The sequence below is a fragment of the Leptidea sinapis genome, chromosome 22, assembly GCF_905404315.1.
Source record: "Leptidea sinapis chromosome 22, ilLepSina1.1, whole genome shotgun sequence".
NCBI lineage: Eukaryota > Metazoa > Arthropoda > Insecta > Lepidoptera > Pieridae > Leptidea > Leptidea sinapis.
In genome coordinates, this window is record NC_066286.1 from 10,265,996 (window position 1) to 10,286,250 (window position 20,255).

Below are 20,255 nucleotides of genomic sequence, written 5' to 3' on the forward strand. Positions count from 1 at the left end.
ATCCCACCGATAGCTCTTAACCGGCTCCCAAAGGGGTCGATAAATATAAACACCCGATATAATCTTCATTCGTTTGATAACTTCTATCTGCCTGTTGAAAAATTCGTAATTACGCTATTCGTCGAATTTCTCTTATCTAGTCGTTTAACTGAGGATTGAAAAATCGGCCCTAAAACAAAAACAAATATTGAGCGCTCGTTTGTAGTACAAGAAGAGTTTGCACATATAGTAAAGAAATATCAAAAATTGAGACCTAGTGATGTAAAGACGGACCGTTTTTTTCTCAACTATCAGAAGGGAAAATGCTACAAAAAAGTGATCGGTAAAAATAAAATCTCAGGTATGCAGATAGCAATATATTTGAATTTACCAACTGTGGACAGTATACCGGACATTGTTATAGACGAACGTCAGCAACACTTTTAGCCGATGCTGGGGCAAACATGACAACGTTAAAAAGACCTGGAGGCTGGAAATCCAGCAGAGTCACCGAAGGCTACATTGAAGATTCAGTCCAAAATAAAACTAAAATTTCAACCAAATTAACTGAAACTATAAAAATACGCCCTAATTCGCCTCAGCCGACAACTTCCAGGGAGTATCCGCCATGAAATCCATCGTCTGATGAAATACCAGCGTCTCCCACTTTTACAGATATCCAGAACAGCCAAATTTGTTATAATATATCAAAGAGCATAAACATTCCAAACAAAAATGTACTTTTAATTTCACGAATTGTCTTATTTTGACAATTAATTTTAATTAGGTGTTAATAATATTATTATATATGAATAGTTTAGATAAACAACTAGTTTTATTTCCTCATGTTCGAAATGAAAAGTACAGTGAATCATTTCTATCAATCTATTATCTACTTAAGTTTAAAAGTTTTTTTATAGACAAGGACGATAAGCGAGCACACGGATACAGGGTGATATGTCTTCTACATTCTCTTGGAACACCAGAGGAATTCAAGAATTTTAGAAAACTACGCGCTTTTGCGAATGTATTTACGCCATGTCGTCCTGGATACACCACATAAGGAAGCTCATTCCATAGTTTGGTTGCACGTGAAAGAAAGTTGCTTGAAAACCGCACTGTAGAGAATCGCCTTTCGGTGTTAGTACAGAGTCGCATACATTAAGTTCTTCGGACACGTCTGCCGGCGAGAGAGTGAGTCCATCGAGCGCCTTGTCATGCAGGACAAAGTAGAGGGCACCAGTGGACGAGGATCGGCCGTGCGATGGACAGACAAAATGAAGTCTGCGACTGCGGCCCATTGAACGAGTGTACCATGCTGTCGGTCAGCAGCTAAAAGTGGCGAATGTTCGAGAGGCGAACCACATCTGCCCTAATTTGTAGCGTGTCGAGCAAAGGTGAAATTCGGTTGCAGGAATCATTTCAAACAGCCATACAATGAAGCGACATCTCTATGTAACGCCCAGTGATCGAGCCTTTCACAGAGCGATGTATCCCGAAAAGTCGAGTAACTCTGCGTTTCAAACGGTCAAATGCTGATAATGGGATGCGCCAGACCAGATATGACAGCAATACTCCACATGTATAATACAACAATATTCTGAGGATTAAATTGGACATGGTTTATTTTACACTATTACCGCGACCTTCTCAAAAGAGGATTCAGTTGAAGAAAGAAGTTTCTTCCGGTATTGGTCTACGATTTCCCGAGAGACCTGCATGGCCCGTGTGTATGGCATCTCGAGGGGATCTCAAGCTTTCACGGTCTTCAGGTTCAGGAATAAAACTGTCGATTACGCCCAGTGAGGAAGCTGTGGTGGTACCACTTGCTTAAGTTCTCGGGAAGCGCATATAATGGGAGCTTTGAAAGGAGCGCCTTGTGCCAAACACGAACGAACGCCTTCACCATATCCAGACTAACTGGCAGGCCTTCTCTGTTCCTTTCGATGATGGCCTCGTGTCATTACCAATCCTCTAAATAATTAATAATATAAAGTGTTTGCATGTAATCCTTACGCGCAATTGAAGTTAAACCCCTGAAGAATAATCGCATCAACTCTCAAGTCGTGTCAAAAGAAGTTTATTGCAAAAACTTGTTGAAGTATTTTACAAATCAAAGTTATGGGGCAAGACTAACGGCAAAAACTATAATAACCGAGCTTATATGAAGCGACTAATGAGAAAAAAGGATAAATTTGTCAGTCAGCAAATTAACTACGGATTTTATTAAGAAATTTTTCGGAGATAAGCAATATGTTCACCCCATTGTAAGTTCAACACCTGTCCATTACAGTGCAGTGCCGTTCAAGATTCTTCAAAACCTAAAATCTTAGCGCACTACAGTCAACTGCGCTCGTCACTTTCGAGGCATAGGATGTCGTGAGTCGGGGTATGATTAGATCAGTAATTAATTTGTTTTCAGCGCCATTTGTTTCCGAAGCGGTGGTAGTGTTAGAAATGACATCAAAAATAATTCTAAAGTGATCAATATTGCGAAAAAAATGCCTTTCAATTTCACACTAGCGTCGGCCGGCGCCCTTTAAACCGGAACACTAATAATGCTTGAACATTACTGGTATCTGGCCATCATCCTTTGTAAATAAACCTTCCAAAAGTAAAGGGAATGACACGTTGTCGTGATCATCTAATGCACTATATTTTAAACAACATTTTCATCACTTTTTTGGTTAATTTTGATCAGGTCGAATGGGTCGTAGTTTCTTGATTTTTATTTTTACTCGATTACTTAATTGTTTTTATTACTATTCTAAATAACTTTAAAATATGTTATATAATATAAATTATAATTGAAGGTTAATTCAGCCCATATCAATATAAGCTTACTTACATATTTTTAAATCGCATAAACTGATATAATGGCAAGTTTGTATTAGTACTTGGGCCAAACTGTGGTGCACAGCGAGTTGGTATAAAAAATTAGTTATTGCATTCAATTAGAAACACTGGGGGCATATAAAAAAAGTAAACATTTACATTTTTAAAAATATTTAATTACTTAATCAGATATAATCCCTTAAGAAACAAGAATTTAACAACATTCCAGACTAATCCCTAATATCTATTTAGCAAATTATAATTAAATTACAGCTAGCAAAGTAATTAAATGGCCGTTAACATTGACCTAAACCTAAGCCTAACTTAATCACTGTTGTGAATTTAGAAAAGTAATTAATTAATAGCTTAACAACCATATTCAATAATAATCAAGTTAAATTAAGATCACCATATTGAAATTTATGATTGGCAGGTTATTAGGATATTAAAACTGAATATTGAAAGTGGTTGTTAATAGACATCAAATAATTGAAAAAACACTGACAAATGATGTTATTTGAATAAATATTGTCTTAATCAGTCATGACTGGTTGTGTTTATCTTTTGAGGTATGTATTAACATTTTTGTTACAGTAACTATAACAGGATGAAATAAAAATCAGGTTTGTCGGTGCCATTACTTACTATTAGCAATACAATAAAGCCAAATTATTAAAATCAAAACCATTAAAAATAATTACATCACATCTTCATCATTTTTTTGTTATTTTTCTTCATTTGCCCTTTTTTTACTCATCCCTGACAGCTAAGTATATTCATTTTTATTTCCTTATTATAATCAACACATATGAACACATACAATAATTTCGAATATAATATTTTCCACACATCTAAAAATATGACCATTTATTTATTTAAATTTGTTGTACATATATTTACAAGGAATAGAAAAATAAATAAACAATTTTTTTTTACTTATACATTGACAGTAATAAATAAAATAAAAAATGTATTTAAAGTTCTCTTTAAATATTCTTATTTAAACAAAATTTTAAGACACCTTCCATAGTTAATTTCATAAAATATTGTTTATAGATTGCTTTCAATGCCATTTTTATTCTTGTAATTATAAAATTCAATGTTAAAACAATATTGTTGCTGTAGTAATATATATAAGATTATATATTATAAGTCAAGAAATTTAAAATTTACACGAAATTAACGAGATGGTTAAGAACTAAGAGGGTATAATTAAAAGATAGCACTAAGAGTAAGTTAATTGGCTTCATATTTGCATGGTCCATTATAAAACAGTTTCCATTCAAGTATTATTTAAAAAAAAATATTTTTGACATATGAGGTATTCATTCTACAGCAACAAGTTATAGTAGAGTCCATTTCACACAGATGTGGCGCTGCAGTCATGCGAAGAAATGTTGCTAGGTCCATGATTGTATATACTCTTTGCTCTCTACAAATTTTGATTCCCATAAAATATCAATAATGATTCTTCTAACTTTTATTTTCTTTCATGAGATGGACTCTAACATAGTTCCTAAATTCAGAATATTTGGAATGTATTTTGTAATTGATTACAATGAACTTGTGTAAAAGTAAACAAAGTATAAACAGGAGATTCTTCACTGCTTTAAGAAAGTATGTGGTCAACTATATGTAATATTATAATTAGTGCAACATACCTACATGATAAGTACTTCATTTATTCATGTTTATGCCGCAACCAGATAAAAACTTACCAAGTACATAAATAATTACTGCCCACAGCAACAAAAACTAGCAAGGGGGTGTTACCAATCAGCCAGGTATTTTACAATTTTCCATACATATGTATATATGGAAGTATATCCATCATCTGGTCACAGCTGTACAAAATGTGATGTAGGCAATATTCTACTAAATCTCTAAAAAAATAAATAATTGTATTTAAAGTTCTTTCTCTATACCACCTCTCACCCCTTTTGTCAGCCAATTTAATATAACAAGATGCGCAGTTTCCGTAAAAAAACTGTGTAAAAAATATCAAAGTAATAAACATTGTGGATCTATTGAAAAATTTGTTTTTATACCTTAATTATAATCTACTATCACATTTGGTATTAGATTTGGTTAGAATGCTATTGAGGAAGGAGGCATAGAACATTCTCCAACAGTCACTCTATAGGATGCAAGTTCACTGATACCATGGTAATGCACAAAGGCGGCGACAATCACCAGAACATGGAATATTTGATGAGATTGGAACCAGATGTCACACTTCCCAGGGAACCAACGCTCTGGGACTCTCAATGCATAGAACATAGCTCCCAGAATGTATAGTAAGCCCATTAGTACAAGCCACCCAAGCGAGGCTTTACTCACTTGGCTAAACCATCCTTCCGTTACACCATAATGAATAGCAGGAACTACACCAGATAGCCCAAATCCCATAAAAACACCTGCTCTAAGAGGTCTCAATCTAGGCTCAGAAAATCTATCCCATAGTGATACTATAATTGATAATATACCCAAAACAACCACTACAGATAAATAAATAATTTTCGGTCTATAATGGCAGTAAAAGCTGTAATATAACCAAGGAACAAATGAGCCCATTATAAGAAGGGCTATGCCACAGTAATCTAGTTTCGAAAACAACTTGCCTACCATCTCAGAGTGACAGTACAATGTATGGTAAGCAAATGAGAAACCAAGACACACTATAGCACCCACAAAAAACACCCCAAAGATCATTTTCTCTTGCATTTGAATCTCAATAGAAGGTCGCGTAAGGAAATATGCTGCAACACCGATAAACGCTACACAGCCAAGTAAATGAGTCCAAATATTACCAGTTTCAGTGTGTATACGAAATATCGAGGCGAAACACGCGCTGAATGACGGCAGAGGGGGTCTATGACCTTTATGTAGGTAATCATTGTCTTGCAACCAGCGAGGGAGATGTCTGAAGTGGCATACGTTCCATGAGGCTTCCCAAACCTTGCGGACGAACTCCTCAGCTTGCCCGGCGGCGTTGTGAGCGAGCGCTCCGAGGTCAATCTCATCCGACAGCACGCCAGCCTTCAATACTTCCGCCATTTCCGCGTCTAGTAAATGTTGATCTTCGGGTGTAGACGGAAGTGGACATCCTTCCTCCTCTTCGGCTAGCACCTCGTCCAGTTCGTCGATATGAGAAGCAAGACTCTCGGCCTCGGGGTCCCATCCTTGCCGTCGTCGAACGCCGTCCGACGATGCGCTCTGAGATCCCGTGTCAGAATCAACTTCCCACATGATGACTCCTTAGTCAAATTACTCGACAGTCGACACCATTCGCACAAAGACACCGACGCTACAGTCTACAAACAGAGAGTACTCGCATTCGCGTTTCGCAAATTGATCTAGTTACGTCACTTAGTAACAGTACTGACTGTTGCGTTTTGCCTTGTTGAGTTTACACAAATAGTTTCTCTTATGGCTTTTGAGCCACGGCACGGTTAATGTCTACACTCCCGAAAACATTGTTGAACTAAATAGAAACTTTCATAAGTTACGATCAATTTAGAATAGCAGCTGCTATAGGTATTTCGAATTTATAATATTTAATTGTCAAAAGACGTCAGCACTCACTACAGTGTGTCTGCGCAAACAGCGCACTGCGCAACAAACAAATGCCCATGAAGTGAATGAGAATTTTATTTTTAATTCGGTAACGATCATCGAGCCTAGAACAGGCTATCATAAACTAAAGATGATAGACAAACACTCTTGTACTTTTAGTAATTTGTCGCATAAGAACTAAAGTAATATTAATACTAGCAAAGATAATTTATAAATAATAGTACATAATGTAGAAATAATTTGCAATAAAATTATGCATGCTGTACCTAATACGAATAACTTAGGCTAATTATTATTGGCTATGGACATTTTCATATTGAATTTTGAATGACAGCCTAATTTGTTTTGTCTATGAAATGGACTGACATTTGACAATCATGATGCAAAAGCGGTCGGCAAATCTAACCTAAAACCTTAGGTAATCGTTGGTAATTATTTGTAGATAATTTGTAACATTAAATAATTAATCAAAATTATAAATATTTACTTACTTTTTAAACATGGTGCGATGATAGATTCACTAATCAACTAGGAAATTGTCGTGTTATAAAATGGACTAAATTATGTTATTGAGCGTAAATAACAAATGTTTATCGTTCAATTCAATACACTCAAGACAGCTGACAATGACAATCATAGCCGACAAAATACAGAACTACTCAAAAGAGAGAGCTTTTTTTATTAACGGCTTTGGATTCGAGCCTCTTTGAGTAGAAAGCTATTACTTGATTTTTGAGTTCTGGCACTCTTCAGACATCATTTTTTCAAGATTACTGTCGCACCGAACCGTATTAATAATAGTCATATTTATTCAAATAAAATTATTTTTTAAGGACTAAGCGCGTGTTACTGCATTTTTACTTTTTTGGCATTTTTATAAAAGTTACATTGTAATTATTAGTTATTTAACTATTTAATTCAACGTTTCGTTACCTTTACAGGATAATGTTTTTAGAGGAACAGCAGTTGACAAGAAAATAAGTAACATTTTCATCAAAGAAAGAAAATACTACTTAATATTGAATACTATTCTTGTAGAAGGGTAACACACTGCATCACCGAACGGACTCATGGATGTTTTAGAAGCATCAGTCTTAACTCTTACAGATGTGATGCTAGATCATACATCTTACCTCTTTCGCCCTGAAGACCTGGGTGTTTGAAAGAGAACTGAGGGAAAATTACCTGTGGAATATACCGTTACATCCGTACAGTCAAGGTAAAAGCACTGAGTCTGCACTGCACACTGTAGTGAACGTTATAGAAGGTGCACTTTCGGAAACCTTTAGTCTAGGAACCTTCCTGGATATCGAAGGAGCTTTGGACAAAACTTGCAAAAATGAGAGCCCTACAACGCCATGGTGTATATAGAACTCTGACATTATGGATTTAAAATATACTCAAACATAGAGTAATTTTACTCGATGAAGGTGAAACACAGAAAGCTATAGTTGCCAAAGGCCTCTTCTATGGAACTTGGTAGTAAATGATCTGATTGCCACCCTCAACGAAAACCACTTTTATACTGTAGGTTACGCAGACGACCTAACTATACTGATATGCGGAAAGTTTGCCAATACTGTATGTTATATGTAAGTAATAAATGTGGGCTTGAAAATCGTGGAAAAATGGTGCAAAGATAACGACTTATCAGTCAACCCACCGAAAACGGACCTGGTATTGTTCACAAACAAAAGAGTTCTAGGTAATTTCAAACTGCCGAAACAGTTTAACACTGAACTCTAATTGACAAGCGAAGTCAAGTATTAAGACGTAAAACATGACAGCAAGCTAAACTGGGGCGCCCACATAGATGCGAAGATAAATACGGCTGCCATATCCTTCTGGCAATACCGTAGAATGATAGCGTTGATATGGGGTCTTGCTCCGCAAATAGCTCTATACAGCTGGGATAAGCTATGCCATAGCCCATATAACCACGTGTAATAAGTTACAACGATTTCAAAGACTAGCATGTATTTTTTTGTGGAATAGGAGGACACGAGCGTACGGGTCACCTGTTGTTAAGTGATCACCGCCGCCCACAATATCTTGCAACACCAGAGGAATCACAGGAGCGTTGCCGGCCTCTAAGGAACGTGTACGCGCTTTTTTTGAAGGTACCCATGTCGTATCGTCCCGGAAACACCGCACACTTCCATAGCTTTGTAGTACGAGGAAGAAAGCTCCTTGAAAACCGCACTGTGGAGGATCGCCACACATCCAGATCATCATCTGGATGTGTGGCGATCCTGAATAATGCACACGGGGAAAATGCCGCGAAATTGCCGGAAGCTTGCCGATCTACAGTGTACAGCGAGATCCGGAGCGCGCCGATCCGGAAAGGTTAAGGAAGGTGTACGCGGTGTTTTTTAAGGTACCCATGTTGTATCGTCCCAGAAACACCGCACAAGGAAGTTCATTTTCCACAGCTTTGTAGTACGTGGAAGAAAGCTACTTAAAACCGTACTGTGGAAGACTGCCACACATCCAGATGGTGGGGATGATATCCTAACTTGTGGCGTGTCGTGCGAAGGTGGAATTCGGCGGCAGGAATCAGGTTAACCAGCTCTTCGGAACACTCCCCGTGATAAATGCGGTAGAAGACACACACTGAAGCGACATCTCTACGCAACGCCAAGTGACCCAGCCGTTCACAGAGCACTCGACAATTCGAGCTGCTCTACATTGCACGCGGTCAAATGGATCGAGCTGATACTGGGGTGTGCCAGACCAGAGATGGCAGTAATACTCCATGTGTGGCCGGACCTGCGCTTTGTAGAGCACTAGAATGTGGGCTGGCTTGAATTATCGCCATGCTCTATTAATGACGCCCAGCGTCTTCGAAGCCAATTTGGTTTTGCCCTCCAGATGGCCACGGCATTGGCAATCGCTCGAGATTTCGAGACCCAGTATTTCGATACTAGGCGAGGCTTTGAGGGATGTGCTGTCGAAGAGCGGTGATACGACAAATGGGGTTTTTTTAGTGGTAAACGCGCAAACTTGAGTTTTCTGGGGGTTAAATTGGACAAGGCTCAATTTACCCCATTCCGCGACCTTCTCAAGAGAGGACTCGATAGAAGACACAAGTTTCTCCTGGCACTGCTCAACGATTTCCCGAGAGAGACCTGCATGGCCATGGGTGTATACTGCTTCACCAGTGCTGTCGTCTGCATAGCAATGTATGCTGGAGGCGTCCAACATATCATTGATATGCAGAAGACAGCGTGGGAGATAGCACACAGCCTCGGGGCATTCCAGCATTCACGGGCTTCGGGTTCGAGCAATATCCGACGACAACGACCAGTATGTTGCGCCCAGTGAGGAAGCTGGACGTCCACTTACACAAGCTCTCGTGAAGCCCAAATGATGGAAGTTTTGAGAGGAGCGCCTTGTGCCATACACGATCAAAGGCCTTCGCTATATCCCGGCTAACTGCCAGGCCTTCCCCCTTGCTTTCAATAGCCGCCACCCATCTATGTGTTAGGTATAACAGAAGATCACCTGCCGACCGACCATGGCGAAAGCCGTACTGTCGGTCGTTGATCAACTGGTAACCCTCTAGATATACTAAGAGCTGGCGGCTGATTATGCTCTCCATGATTTTGGAGAGCAGGTAGGTAATAGCAATAGGCCTGTAGTTTGCCGGATCCGAACTGTCTCCTTTTTTTGGATCGGATGGACAAGTGCTGACTTCCATGAGTATTTTGAATGAGAGTGCCGGAAGTAACGCGTTAGCACCGGCGTCAGCTCAGGAGCACACGTTCTAAGCACGATTGGAGAAATGCCATCCAGCCCACTCGACTTCCTGACGTCCAAAGAAAACAGAGCTCCGCGGTGTTTTTCCGTTGTCGTCAAGAGTCGAGTTGGAGGCAAAAAGAGCGCAAAGGAGATCGGCCATAGTTGTCGAGTTGCGGATAGTAGCCCGTGATAACCTATAGGAGCATTAGAGAACATTTAATGGAATTAAATTAATTTAATTAGTTCTGGAAATCTGCATGCATCACATGAGAGAAAGTTATATTCGCCTCTACGGTGAACTTATCCATGCCCAGATCTAAAATTGTTGAGAGTTGGAAAGTTGATTACCTACCTGTACTTTAGGTTTAGTAATGTACTTTCAGTACTGAAAGGCAATGAGAATAGGGATAATTTTGAATATTGGACAAAGGGTAAGAGAGGTGAGAAAGTAATAGGTAACTATGGACACGAAAATCATTTATCTTGAGAGATGTGGTTACTGGTACTTACCAGTAATCTATGAGTTACCTAGTGCCTGCATCATTGCAGTAGCCGATGTGATACTACAGGGCATGGATATTTTTATAACAAGCTCTGTAGTACCGACCGGTAGCAGATCACCTGATGCGGCGCTGGGCACAAAGGATCCGAACTGCAAAGTTCTTAAGAGGAAATATAACCGTGCCTCCAGATTTTTTAAGCGGCAAATCGCCCGTGCAAAATCGAAGCACGTCGTCAAAATCGGCGAGCAACTTTCCAGTTACCCGACCGGAACACGCAAGTTCTGGTCGTTGTCGAAAGCAGCTCTGGGTAACTTCAGCCAGCCGTCCCTGCCGCCGTTGCACATGAGAAATGACACCCTGGCCCATACGGCAAAAGAGAAAGCTGATCTCCTGTGCTCTCTTTTTGTCTCCATCTCGACTCATGACGACAACGGAAAAACACCGCCGACCATCCCGCGGTGTCAGAGCTCTATGCCTGAAGTACAGTTCAGACAGAAAACTGTTAGGCGAGCTCTGTTTTCGTTGGACGTCAGGAACTCGAGCGGGCCGGATGGCATTTCTCCAATCGTGCTTAGAACGTGTGCCCCTGAGTTGACGCCGGTGCTAACGAGTTTATTCCGGCATTCTTATTCAAAAGGCGTAGTCCCTGACTCATGGAAGTCAGCCCTTGTCCATCCGATCCAAAAAAAAAGGAGACAGTTCGAATCCGGCAAACTACAGGCCTATTGCTATTACCTCCCTGCTCTGCAAAATCGCTCTTGGTATATCTAGAGGGTCACCAGTTGATCAACGACCGACAGTACGGCTTTCGTCGACGAGTCGGTCGGCAGGTGATCTTCTGGTATACCTAACACATAGATGGGTGGCGGCTATTGAAAGCAAGGGGTAAGGCCTGGATATAGTGAAGGCCTTTGATCGTGTATGGCACAAGGCGCTCCTCTCAAAACTTCCATCATTTGGGCTTCTCGAGAGCACTTGCACTTGATATGTTGGACACCTACAACATACATTGCTATGCAGACGACAGCACTGTTGTTGCCGTATACACAGGCCATGCAGGTCTCTCTCGGAAAATCGTAAAGCAGAAACCGCCGGGAGAAACTTGTGTCTTCTATCGAGTCCTCTCTTGAGAAGGTCGCGGAATGGGGTAAAGTGAACCTTGTCCAATTAAACCCCCAGAAGACTCAAGTATGCGCGTTCACCACTAAAAAAACCCCATTTGTCGTATCACCGCTCTTCGACAGCACTTCCCTTAAAGCCTCGCCTAGTATCGGAATACTGGGTCTCGAAATCTTGAGCGATTGGCAATTTCGTGGCCATCTGGAGGGCAAAGCCAAATTGGCTTCAAAGAAACTGGGCGTCGTTAATAGAGTACGGCAATACTTCAAGCCGGCCCACATTCTAGCGCTCTACAAAGCGCAGGTCCGGCCACACATGGAGTATTACTGCCATCTCTGGTCTGGCACACCCCAGTATCAGCTCGATCCATTTGACCGCGTGCAATGTAGAGCAGCTCGAATTGTCGAGTGCTCTGTGAACGGCTGGGTCACTTGGCGTTGCGTAGAGATGTCGCTTCAGTGTGTGTCTTCTACCGCATTTATCACGGGGAGTGTTCCGAAGAGCTGGTTAACCTGATTCCTGCCGCCGAATTCCACCTTCGCACGACACGCCACAAGTTAGGATATCATCCCCACCATCTGGATGTGTGGCAGTCTTCCACAGTACGGTTTTCAAGTAGCTTTCTTCCACGTACTACAAAGCTGTGGAAAATGAACTTCCTTGTGCGGTGTTTCTGGGACGATACAACATGGGTACCTTAAAAAACACCGCGTACACCTTCCTTAACCTTTCCGGATCTCGCTGTACACTGTAGATCGGCAAGCTTCCGGCAATTTCGCGGCATTTTCCCCGTGTGCATTATTTTACGTGTAGTTATAAAATGCTTATAACTAGGGTGATTTGAGTGACTGTCACTGAAAGCTATTGAAACAAGCTATAAGACCATGTATAAATTATTCATATTGTCTTTCTTTTTTATTTCACACAGACTTTTCATTCGAAAAAAAGTGTAAAAATAGGTATATTTTAAAATAAATATTGTTATTATTGTTAATTACTTGTTTTATTTATTTCCTTTTATGTTTTTGTAATGAATAGTATATGTTCATTATAAAATAAAGCTTAAATCTCCACAAAGAACGATCTTCGTGTAAAGTCTTGATAACGACCGCTCGCTGAGCCGGCCGGGAACAAGTGGACACATAAGTGCTTTGTCCGTAAAGCTATGACGTCGAATATTGGTGGCCTTGAATCGTAACGGATCAAAATGTGTTTGGGAATTCTCTCGTTCATAACTGCGTAGGCAAATAAACCATCTTGTACACCTAATAAGGGTGAAAACTGGATGAGATAAAAGAGTGCCCCGCGGCACAGCCGCTATCATTGTTTTTTGAATTACCAGTGCCCGCGGGCACATCCGATGTGGAAAGGTTAAAGCCCGGCAACGCTCCTGTGATACCTCTGGTGTTGCAAGAGATTGTGGGTGGCGGTGATCACTTAACAACAGGTGACCCATACACTCATATGTCCTCCTATTCTATAAAAAATAAAAAAACAACAAAAAGATACACAAGCCCGCTAATTTTAAGAAATAAATACAATGTAAATCATAGTAATTTCACTGGCTTGATTAAATTTATTTATTTAAACTCTTGCTTGGAAAATACTCAAATAATATTGCAAAGTTAAATAGACACATAGTCCAGATTCAGAAAAAACATTATTATGCTGCAGGTATTTCCCTACATAAAAAATATCACAATTTTTTATAAACAATGATTATTAAGTAAAAATGCAAGCTATAATTATTATAAATATCAATTTAATGTTTCTTTTTCTTTTTTTTCTTTGATTTATTGGCAACTGGAATAGTAGCTATTACCTTCTCTATAGATAATTTATACAAGTTACTGTTAATTATCCTTAACTTTTTCAGTTCATCTTCTAACTCCGGACTTTTTATGTGATTATTATGTATAATTGTAGTTTCTGTATTTTGAGTACGACTTTCAAACACTTCTTCAAATTGTGGCCAAAACTCAATCTTCTTATTCACCAAAATTTCAATTTCGTTCATATCATCACTATCCTTTTCCAATGTTCTTTCAAGGCTATGAATAATAGTCTGTGGCAAAAATTCCTGCTGATAAATCTTTTCATAATTAAGTGAGAAGAATGCATTTGTTATAGGACCTTTATGTTTAATAACTCTAACTGGTTGCCTGCTTTTTATGTGCCACAGAATTACTTGCTCATCATAACCAGCCGACATCAATATTTCTCCATTCAATGACACTGATAAGCAATTCACAGCCTTTGTATGTGATGAGAACACTACTGCATTCATAATATCATTAATCAACACATCTCTGTTTCTTGGTGGATTAGTGAGTGAAAATTTATATATTTTACCTTCAATTGTGCCAACAAATACATTTAGTTCTAATACATCGAGACAAATAGATGATAGTGGTTCATCAAATATTAAATTCAACAGTAGTTCCCCTGATGATAAATCATAAATTTTACAAGTCCTGTCACTCGATACTGAGGACAGACGTCCATGCATTCCCATCTTACTTATACACAGGTCTGTGACTGGTAAAGAATGATCAGAAAATATAAAAACAGGATCATGCTGTCCAGCCATTGATTGTGTTACTAATTCTATTTGGAGGTTAACAGCTACAGCCGCTAATGACCAAACCATAACCATTCCATCATCAGCAGATGAAACAAAAAATCGACCATCTGATGTGAATTTTAAGTGATTGACTCTCTGATAGTGGCGATTTAATATTGTGAGTAAGCTTCCTGATGATATTTGCCATAAATATATCTTTTCTTCGATGCCCGCTATACAATAAGCGCCATCCGGCGATACCGCAAAAGAACTCGCTTTACCAGGTAAAATAAAACGAATACCCTGCAAGGGCTGCTGTGAGTTTAATGGCCAAACGTGCAGAATAGGTTTAGTTTTTTCAACTGCTGCTAAATAATCCTTTCCAATAAATGAAAGAGTTCGAGGTTCGGCTGTCCCTCCGCCGCGGTAAGTCATTAAATTTGTTCCATTATGTGGATCCCATACACAACAAGTCCACAATGTGTTATTAGAATCACATGTTATTAATACTTCCATTAAATTTGCCATTTTTAATATTCGTTTAGCCGAAAAATTACACGTGCACAACACATTTCCTTTGATTCTTCAATTTATTTGAAAATTGAAAACAAAGTCCTTACTTTTTTTGGGATGAAAAATGGATAGACTACATGGCTTTTGGCTCGTTAACATTTTTCATGCGTCGCGTCTTTAGAGTAAACATTTTGTATATATTGTTGTTAATATTTAATTTCATAATATTTTTCTGATTTTCGCCATAGCGGCAAACAACAACTTTAAATTTGTATTTAAATAATTTTCAATTTAAAAAGTAAAGGCGTTCTGATAAAAAACACTTTTTAGAAATAAAAAATGGGGATGTTGAAAGTTTAGGTTTGAACTACTTTTTAATCTTCGAAGCAAATATTTTTTAGCAATCAAGATGTACGGGACAATCTTAGATGGTAAGTAAACACTGCAACCCACACTCTCTTGCAAAACTGTACGAATCACAGGAACATTGCCGTCCTTTCTGTGCGTTCTTATTTTGAAGATAACCATGTCGCATCGTATTGATAACTTGGATCCTCTTCTTTGCGCCGTGCAAGGAATTGCATTCCACAGTTTGGTTGTACGTAGCAGAAATTCCAAACAAGACGGTGGTGATGATATTACCTGCAACTCAAATGTTGAAAGTTTTAGATATCCCGGCAATGTATGTCACATAGACTTTATTGCAGAGATATCGAGTTATAGCTCATAGATGTGATATTAATACCATTTTTAAGCAAGCCTAAATTAACGACGTTAATTCTTCAATAAGTTTCGTGTACTAATTCAGCTCATGCCCTTCGACCTTTGAAGAGCTTGAGGTAATGAAGCAGCTGCTTAAGAGGGAACCCACCTGCTTCTTTCAGATTGGAGTTCAGACAGAGAAAACTCTGGAATATCAATACCACCCTTTATACATTACTTATGAAAAACACAGCAGGCTATAACTTATTACAGTTTTCTACAAACTCTAAGTCAGTAATTTAACTAATATTAAATTGATTGCGTAAGCGGCGTTGATAACTTCTGCGTTCTAAATGTTCTTCACGTAGAGCAGCTTCGAGTAAAAGGATTCTTGAAACCATTTCAAGCAAATTTGCAACAAAATCCACACAAACGAAAATCAAAAGGTAACAAGTTTGGTTTCGTCAAGTTGAGGTTAAAATTCCGAACAAACAGCTGTCGTATTCAAATTTTCGTTCGCAACTTAAATAAATTATTAGAAATTTGAAATGTCAACAATGACGTTCGAGAGAAAACTTCGGAACGAATGGATCTTCGTTTTTCGTTGAATAAGAGTAGACCTACAGTTCGTTCGCCCATTCGTTTTGACGTAATTGGCATCAGAAAAATATCTAGCTTAAACATACCAGCATTATTACACTTCTGTCCCCAGTCTCAACAATTTATATGATAAATTTTTCTTCCTGTCATTAGGAAGCTGCAAAGAATGCTTGTAAGTTGCTCGTCGAAGAGAAAATTTCTCTTTAAACCTGCGATCAAGCTTTGGGATGAGCCCCTGTGCAAAATTATTCAAAAAAAGATATTAGGTATAGATATTATAGTATTATATCACAATATTTCGGATCAGGCTCGTTTCATTGTTGCTAGCAAACGAGAATCAGGGGCTTCAGGCCACTCCTTCGACAAACATAGGGATGCTTCTTGATAATTCCAGTTTCTCAATAGTTTCCCATATTGCCGGGAAGTGAGGAGTGTGGGCCGTCTCTCCCGCCATGCCACCTTAAACAACGTCTTGAGCTTATACTACCGTCAACGTGCCAGCTATCCTAGAGCCGAATGGAATTTCATGTTACGATGGTAAGAGACCTGATGGCAAGACTGCATTGATTCCCTGGAGTCGTGGAAAGCTACTGGTGTGGGATGCGACTTGTGTGGACACCCTCTCATATTGAACATACATCTAAGGCGGCAAGTGCGAAAAATCAAAGCGGAGGAAATATGCATCACTTGGTGATATACATATTTGTTCCCTTTGGGGTCGAGACGATGTGTCCTTGGGGTTAATTGGCACTAACTAACAACTGAGTTATCCATGCGTCTAACCGATTTGACAGGCGACCTGCGTACCTGTGACAAAGGATAAGTTTGGCCGCACAAAGAGGTAACGTTGACAGCTTCATGGGCACCTTACCGGTCGATCGCGATTTTAATGATATTAACTTTTTCTAATTAATTAATTTTATTAAATTATTTGTTTTATCATATTATTTTTTGTATAAAAGTGTTATTAATTATTAAGTCATACGTAAATAATCTGAATAAAATACAACAAATATGAGTTTTATTACAAATACAGCGGTAAGTAATTAATAGTATATTATGAAAAATTATCACAGTGTTAGTAATAGATTTGTTTAAATAATAAATAAATAAAATAAATTAAGTAATAAAGTTTGGGTTTTGGGTTGACATCATTTTTTAAATTACAAAAAATATTTTTAACTATACAATATACAATTTCAAGGATTCGTTAATACTTTATATTATTGGCAAGAGGTAACTAGCAAAACCTTTTTGGCTAAAGTACAACAAATACATTGTGTGCATAGTACATATAGATTTGAACAGAAAAATCAAAAGACCTGAAGAAGACGAGCATGGGAGGAAACAAAGAACCAGGAAGATTAAACGCGCTTTACACTTGCTAGATCTACTCATACGTTTCTGGCAATTTAAAATTGGAAATAAGTTGTAGAACGATTTGCGAAAAGGAACTCCTCTGAAGAAAGGGATTAAGGAATATGGTACAATAATATTAACGGCAAAGATACATAACATTTTAAGAATAGAAAATATTAATCAATTATTTGTCGGCTAAAATTTTTATTTTCTTATGAAAATTAGAGACGAGACGAGCAGGAGCGGCACTACAACTGCGCTCGTCACCTTGAGACATAAGATGTTAATTCTCATTTGCCCAGTAATTTCACAAGCTACGGCACGCCTTCGACTGAAACACAATAATGCTGACACATTACTGCTTCACAACAGGTATAGGCGCCGTTGTGGTAGCCATAATCTAGCCATTGGTCATTTTATGTAAATGTTTGATGAAAATGATTGACCATTCGTTGCGTAACTTTGTACAATATGGGCGAATTATAAATTATTATTTATTGGTATATATCTGGGTATTGGTGTTCAAGCTTCTGACTACAGCGCCTTATGCTGTTTGATGAACTATTATTATATACAGGGTCTGTCGTAAATTTATGGCAATTTTAATCTAAATAGTATCTAATCATCTGTTAATTTGCATTCGTAAAAAATACATGCGACTATGTGTAACCAGTTACTACAAGTTTGCATTCTTAATGGAATAAAATCATGTCTTGGTGTGTTATAGCTTGAATCACGAAAATTATGACATTACTTGAGAAATTGAAATCCCGACCTAGCTTAGTTCTTTTGCTCCTGGAGCTAATATTATTTGCTAAGGTACCCATTATCATACCTTTTTAGAATCTACACATACTAGCGATGTTTTTAAGATAATGGGCAGCTATAGCACCATACTTTTTCTTTTCACAATCAAGGGTCAAAACTATAAGTAATTACAAATAAACGGAAATAAATTACTTAAAATGTTAGTTTTAATAATATTTTACGATAACAACGGCTATAAATGTAATTAAATTTAATAAAACAAGTCTTTAGGAGTATGATGCCAAAAAAATACACAAAAATACCTAATTTTAAAGAAATGGCAACAGATTGAATGATCAAAGGAGCAAATATTTAGAAAAAAACTAAAAGTATGCATCATTTTTACAATGTTGGTAAAACTGACGTAAAAACTGGATTTTATTGTAGCCTGACATCGGGGTTACCTCCACTTATCGGATTATCCATTATTTACGACAGACCCTTATATTTAATATAAGAAGATTGATGTGCCGTGGTACCACCGGATTGACTTCGAAGATTTTAAAATATCAGATATATAATACGATAAATATTACAAAATTGTAATTTTAAAGACTGTAATGAATAAATATAAGATCAATTTTTCAATTGATCTTACATTTATTCTTTAAAGGCTTTGCTTTTATTGAAATAATTTACGGTAATATACTTACAACTAATGAGGCTGAATGTTCTTTGTATGGCCTGGGACGGGTCAAATTGAATATTAAATTGTACCTACCTAATGTATCGCCATACTGTAATTACTAATATTTCAAACTTATGTCAAATCATAGCACGGTTCATACTAAACTAATTTAGTATATTTATTAGAAAAAATTGACAGCGTTAAAGGACAGAGGTCTGTCGTACATCGAAGTTAAGTAGGAACTCCCCGCTTGAGTCCCATACAATTATATCTTACTTACTACCTGGGTTCTCACCCCTGCATCAGTCATACTTCGTTCTTACACTCTCAGTACTTATAATGTACATTTTTGCCACGAGACAAAACTATACTTACGTTCCCACGCTTTCTAAAATATCTTAACTAAACATCTGTCATTTGGGAATTTTTTCTCAATCCCTTTATTTACAATCTTTTGAAAACAATACTTACTGCTAAGTACAAAGGTGCAATAAAACAATAAAATAGAAAACCTAAATCTAAAAATGACCATACCACATTCGATCCTTAGGCGGTACCGCCTCTTAGTAGTTAGTATTTACATCCTCTTTGAACTAAAGTTTTATAGTTTACGTCATCAGTCATCACACCACTCACCAGTCGTTCGATGACGTTTCGGCTTCAGAATTCAGAGTAAAAATATCAAAATAACGAAGTTTAAAAATTAGATTTGATTTATTTTTATACGTGGACTTAAACGAAGCATTTGTTTACTATTTAATTTTCTAGACTTTAAACAAGACAAGAAAAACTAACATAAATTTTAACATGTATTCATGATTGACGATAAGGTATGAAATATTTATTAAAACTATTAGAATTGTTGTGACTCGTTTGCGTCACTAACATAACATTTTTTGTTTACTATTTTCAGTTGGGAAGCGAAATGTCGAAGGCTGTGCTAATTTCGGAGTGTAACAAGGATTTGGGTGGTGTCAAGGATGATATATGTCTTTCGCCAAATGATAAAAAAGATGGGGCTATTAGTTTGTTTAGTAGACTTTTACGGTTAGACGGTTTGAGTAAAAGAATAAACAGTGCGGATAGCTCAACGGCTGTAGAACCACCAATATCATACTATGGAGTTTATATTCCCTGTGAGGCTAAAAAAGGCCCAGATGAAGGTGATTACGTTATCTATATATTTATTTGTTTATTTCCGTCTTATCTCGTAAAACTAGGTCAATAGTTAATTTTCACCTTCTGATAAAGCTATCAGGAAAAGTATGTTAGTTGCGGAAATAAAAGGAGAAATGTTATATTATTATTATTGACAGTTTTTTTTTAATTG

At 37.8% G+C, this 20,255-nt stretch overlaps 4 protein-coding genes across 4 annotated transcripts in view; 1 reads left to right on the plus strand and 3 right to left on the minus strand.

The window, feature by feature from the left end:
- The window catches only part of LOC126970889 (malignant T-cell-amplified sequence 1 homolog), a 39,770-nt gene extending 32,732 nt beyond the window's left edge, over positions 1–7,038 (minus strand). Inside the window, exon 1 of the mRNA XM_050817040.1 lies at positions 6,882–7,038. Coding sequence (XP_050672997.1) covers positions 6,882–6,892 — 11 coding nt within the window. The 5' untranslated portion in view covers positions 6,893–7,038. The remainder of the gene's footprint in view (positions 1–6,881) is intronic.
- Positions 2,969–6,463, minus strand: LOC126970843 (adiponectin receptor protein). The gene has a single exon (XM_050816992.1). The coding sequence runs from the start codon at positions 6,061–6,063 to the stop codon at positions 4,903–4,905; it is 1,161 nt and encodes a 386-aa protein (XP_050672949.1). The 5' UTR covers positions 6,064–6,463; the 3' UTR covers positions 2,969–4,902.
- Positions 7,039–13,296: 6,258 nt separating the features above from the next.
- Positions 13,297–14,920, minus strand: LOC126970835 (WD repeat-containing protein 18). Its single transcript, XM_050816979.1, has one exon. The coding sequence runs from the start codon at positions 14,842–14,844 to the stop codon at positions 13,516–13,518; it is 1,329 nt and encodes a 442-aa protein (XP_050672936.1). The 5' UTR covers positions 14,845–14,920; the 3' UTR covers positions 13,297–13,515.
- A 4,648-nt stretch (positions 14,921–19,568) lies between these two features.
- LOC126970794 (ankyrin repeat and LEM domain-containing protein 2 homolog) overlaps positions 19,569–20,255 on the plus strand; it is a 33,550-nt gene continuing 32,863 nt past the window's right edge. Inside the window, exons 1-2 of the mRNA XM_050816895.1 lie at positions 19,569–19,755; positions 19,839–20,088. Coding sequence (XP_050672852.1) covers positions 19,741–19,755; positions 19,839–20,088 — 265 coding nt within the window. The 5' untranslated portion in view covers positions 19,569–19,740. The remainder of the gene's footprint in view (positions 19,756–19,838; positions 20,089–20,255) is intronic.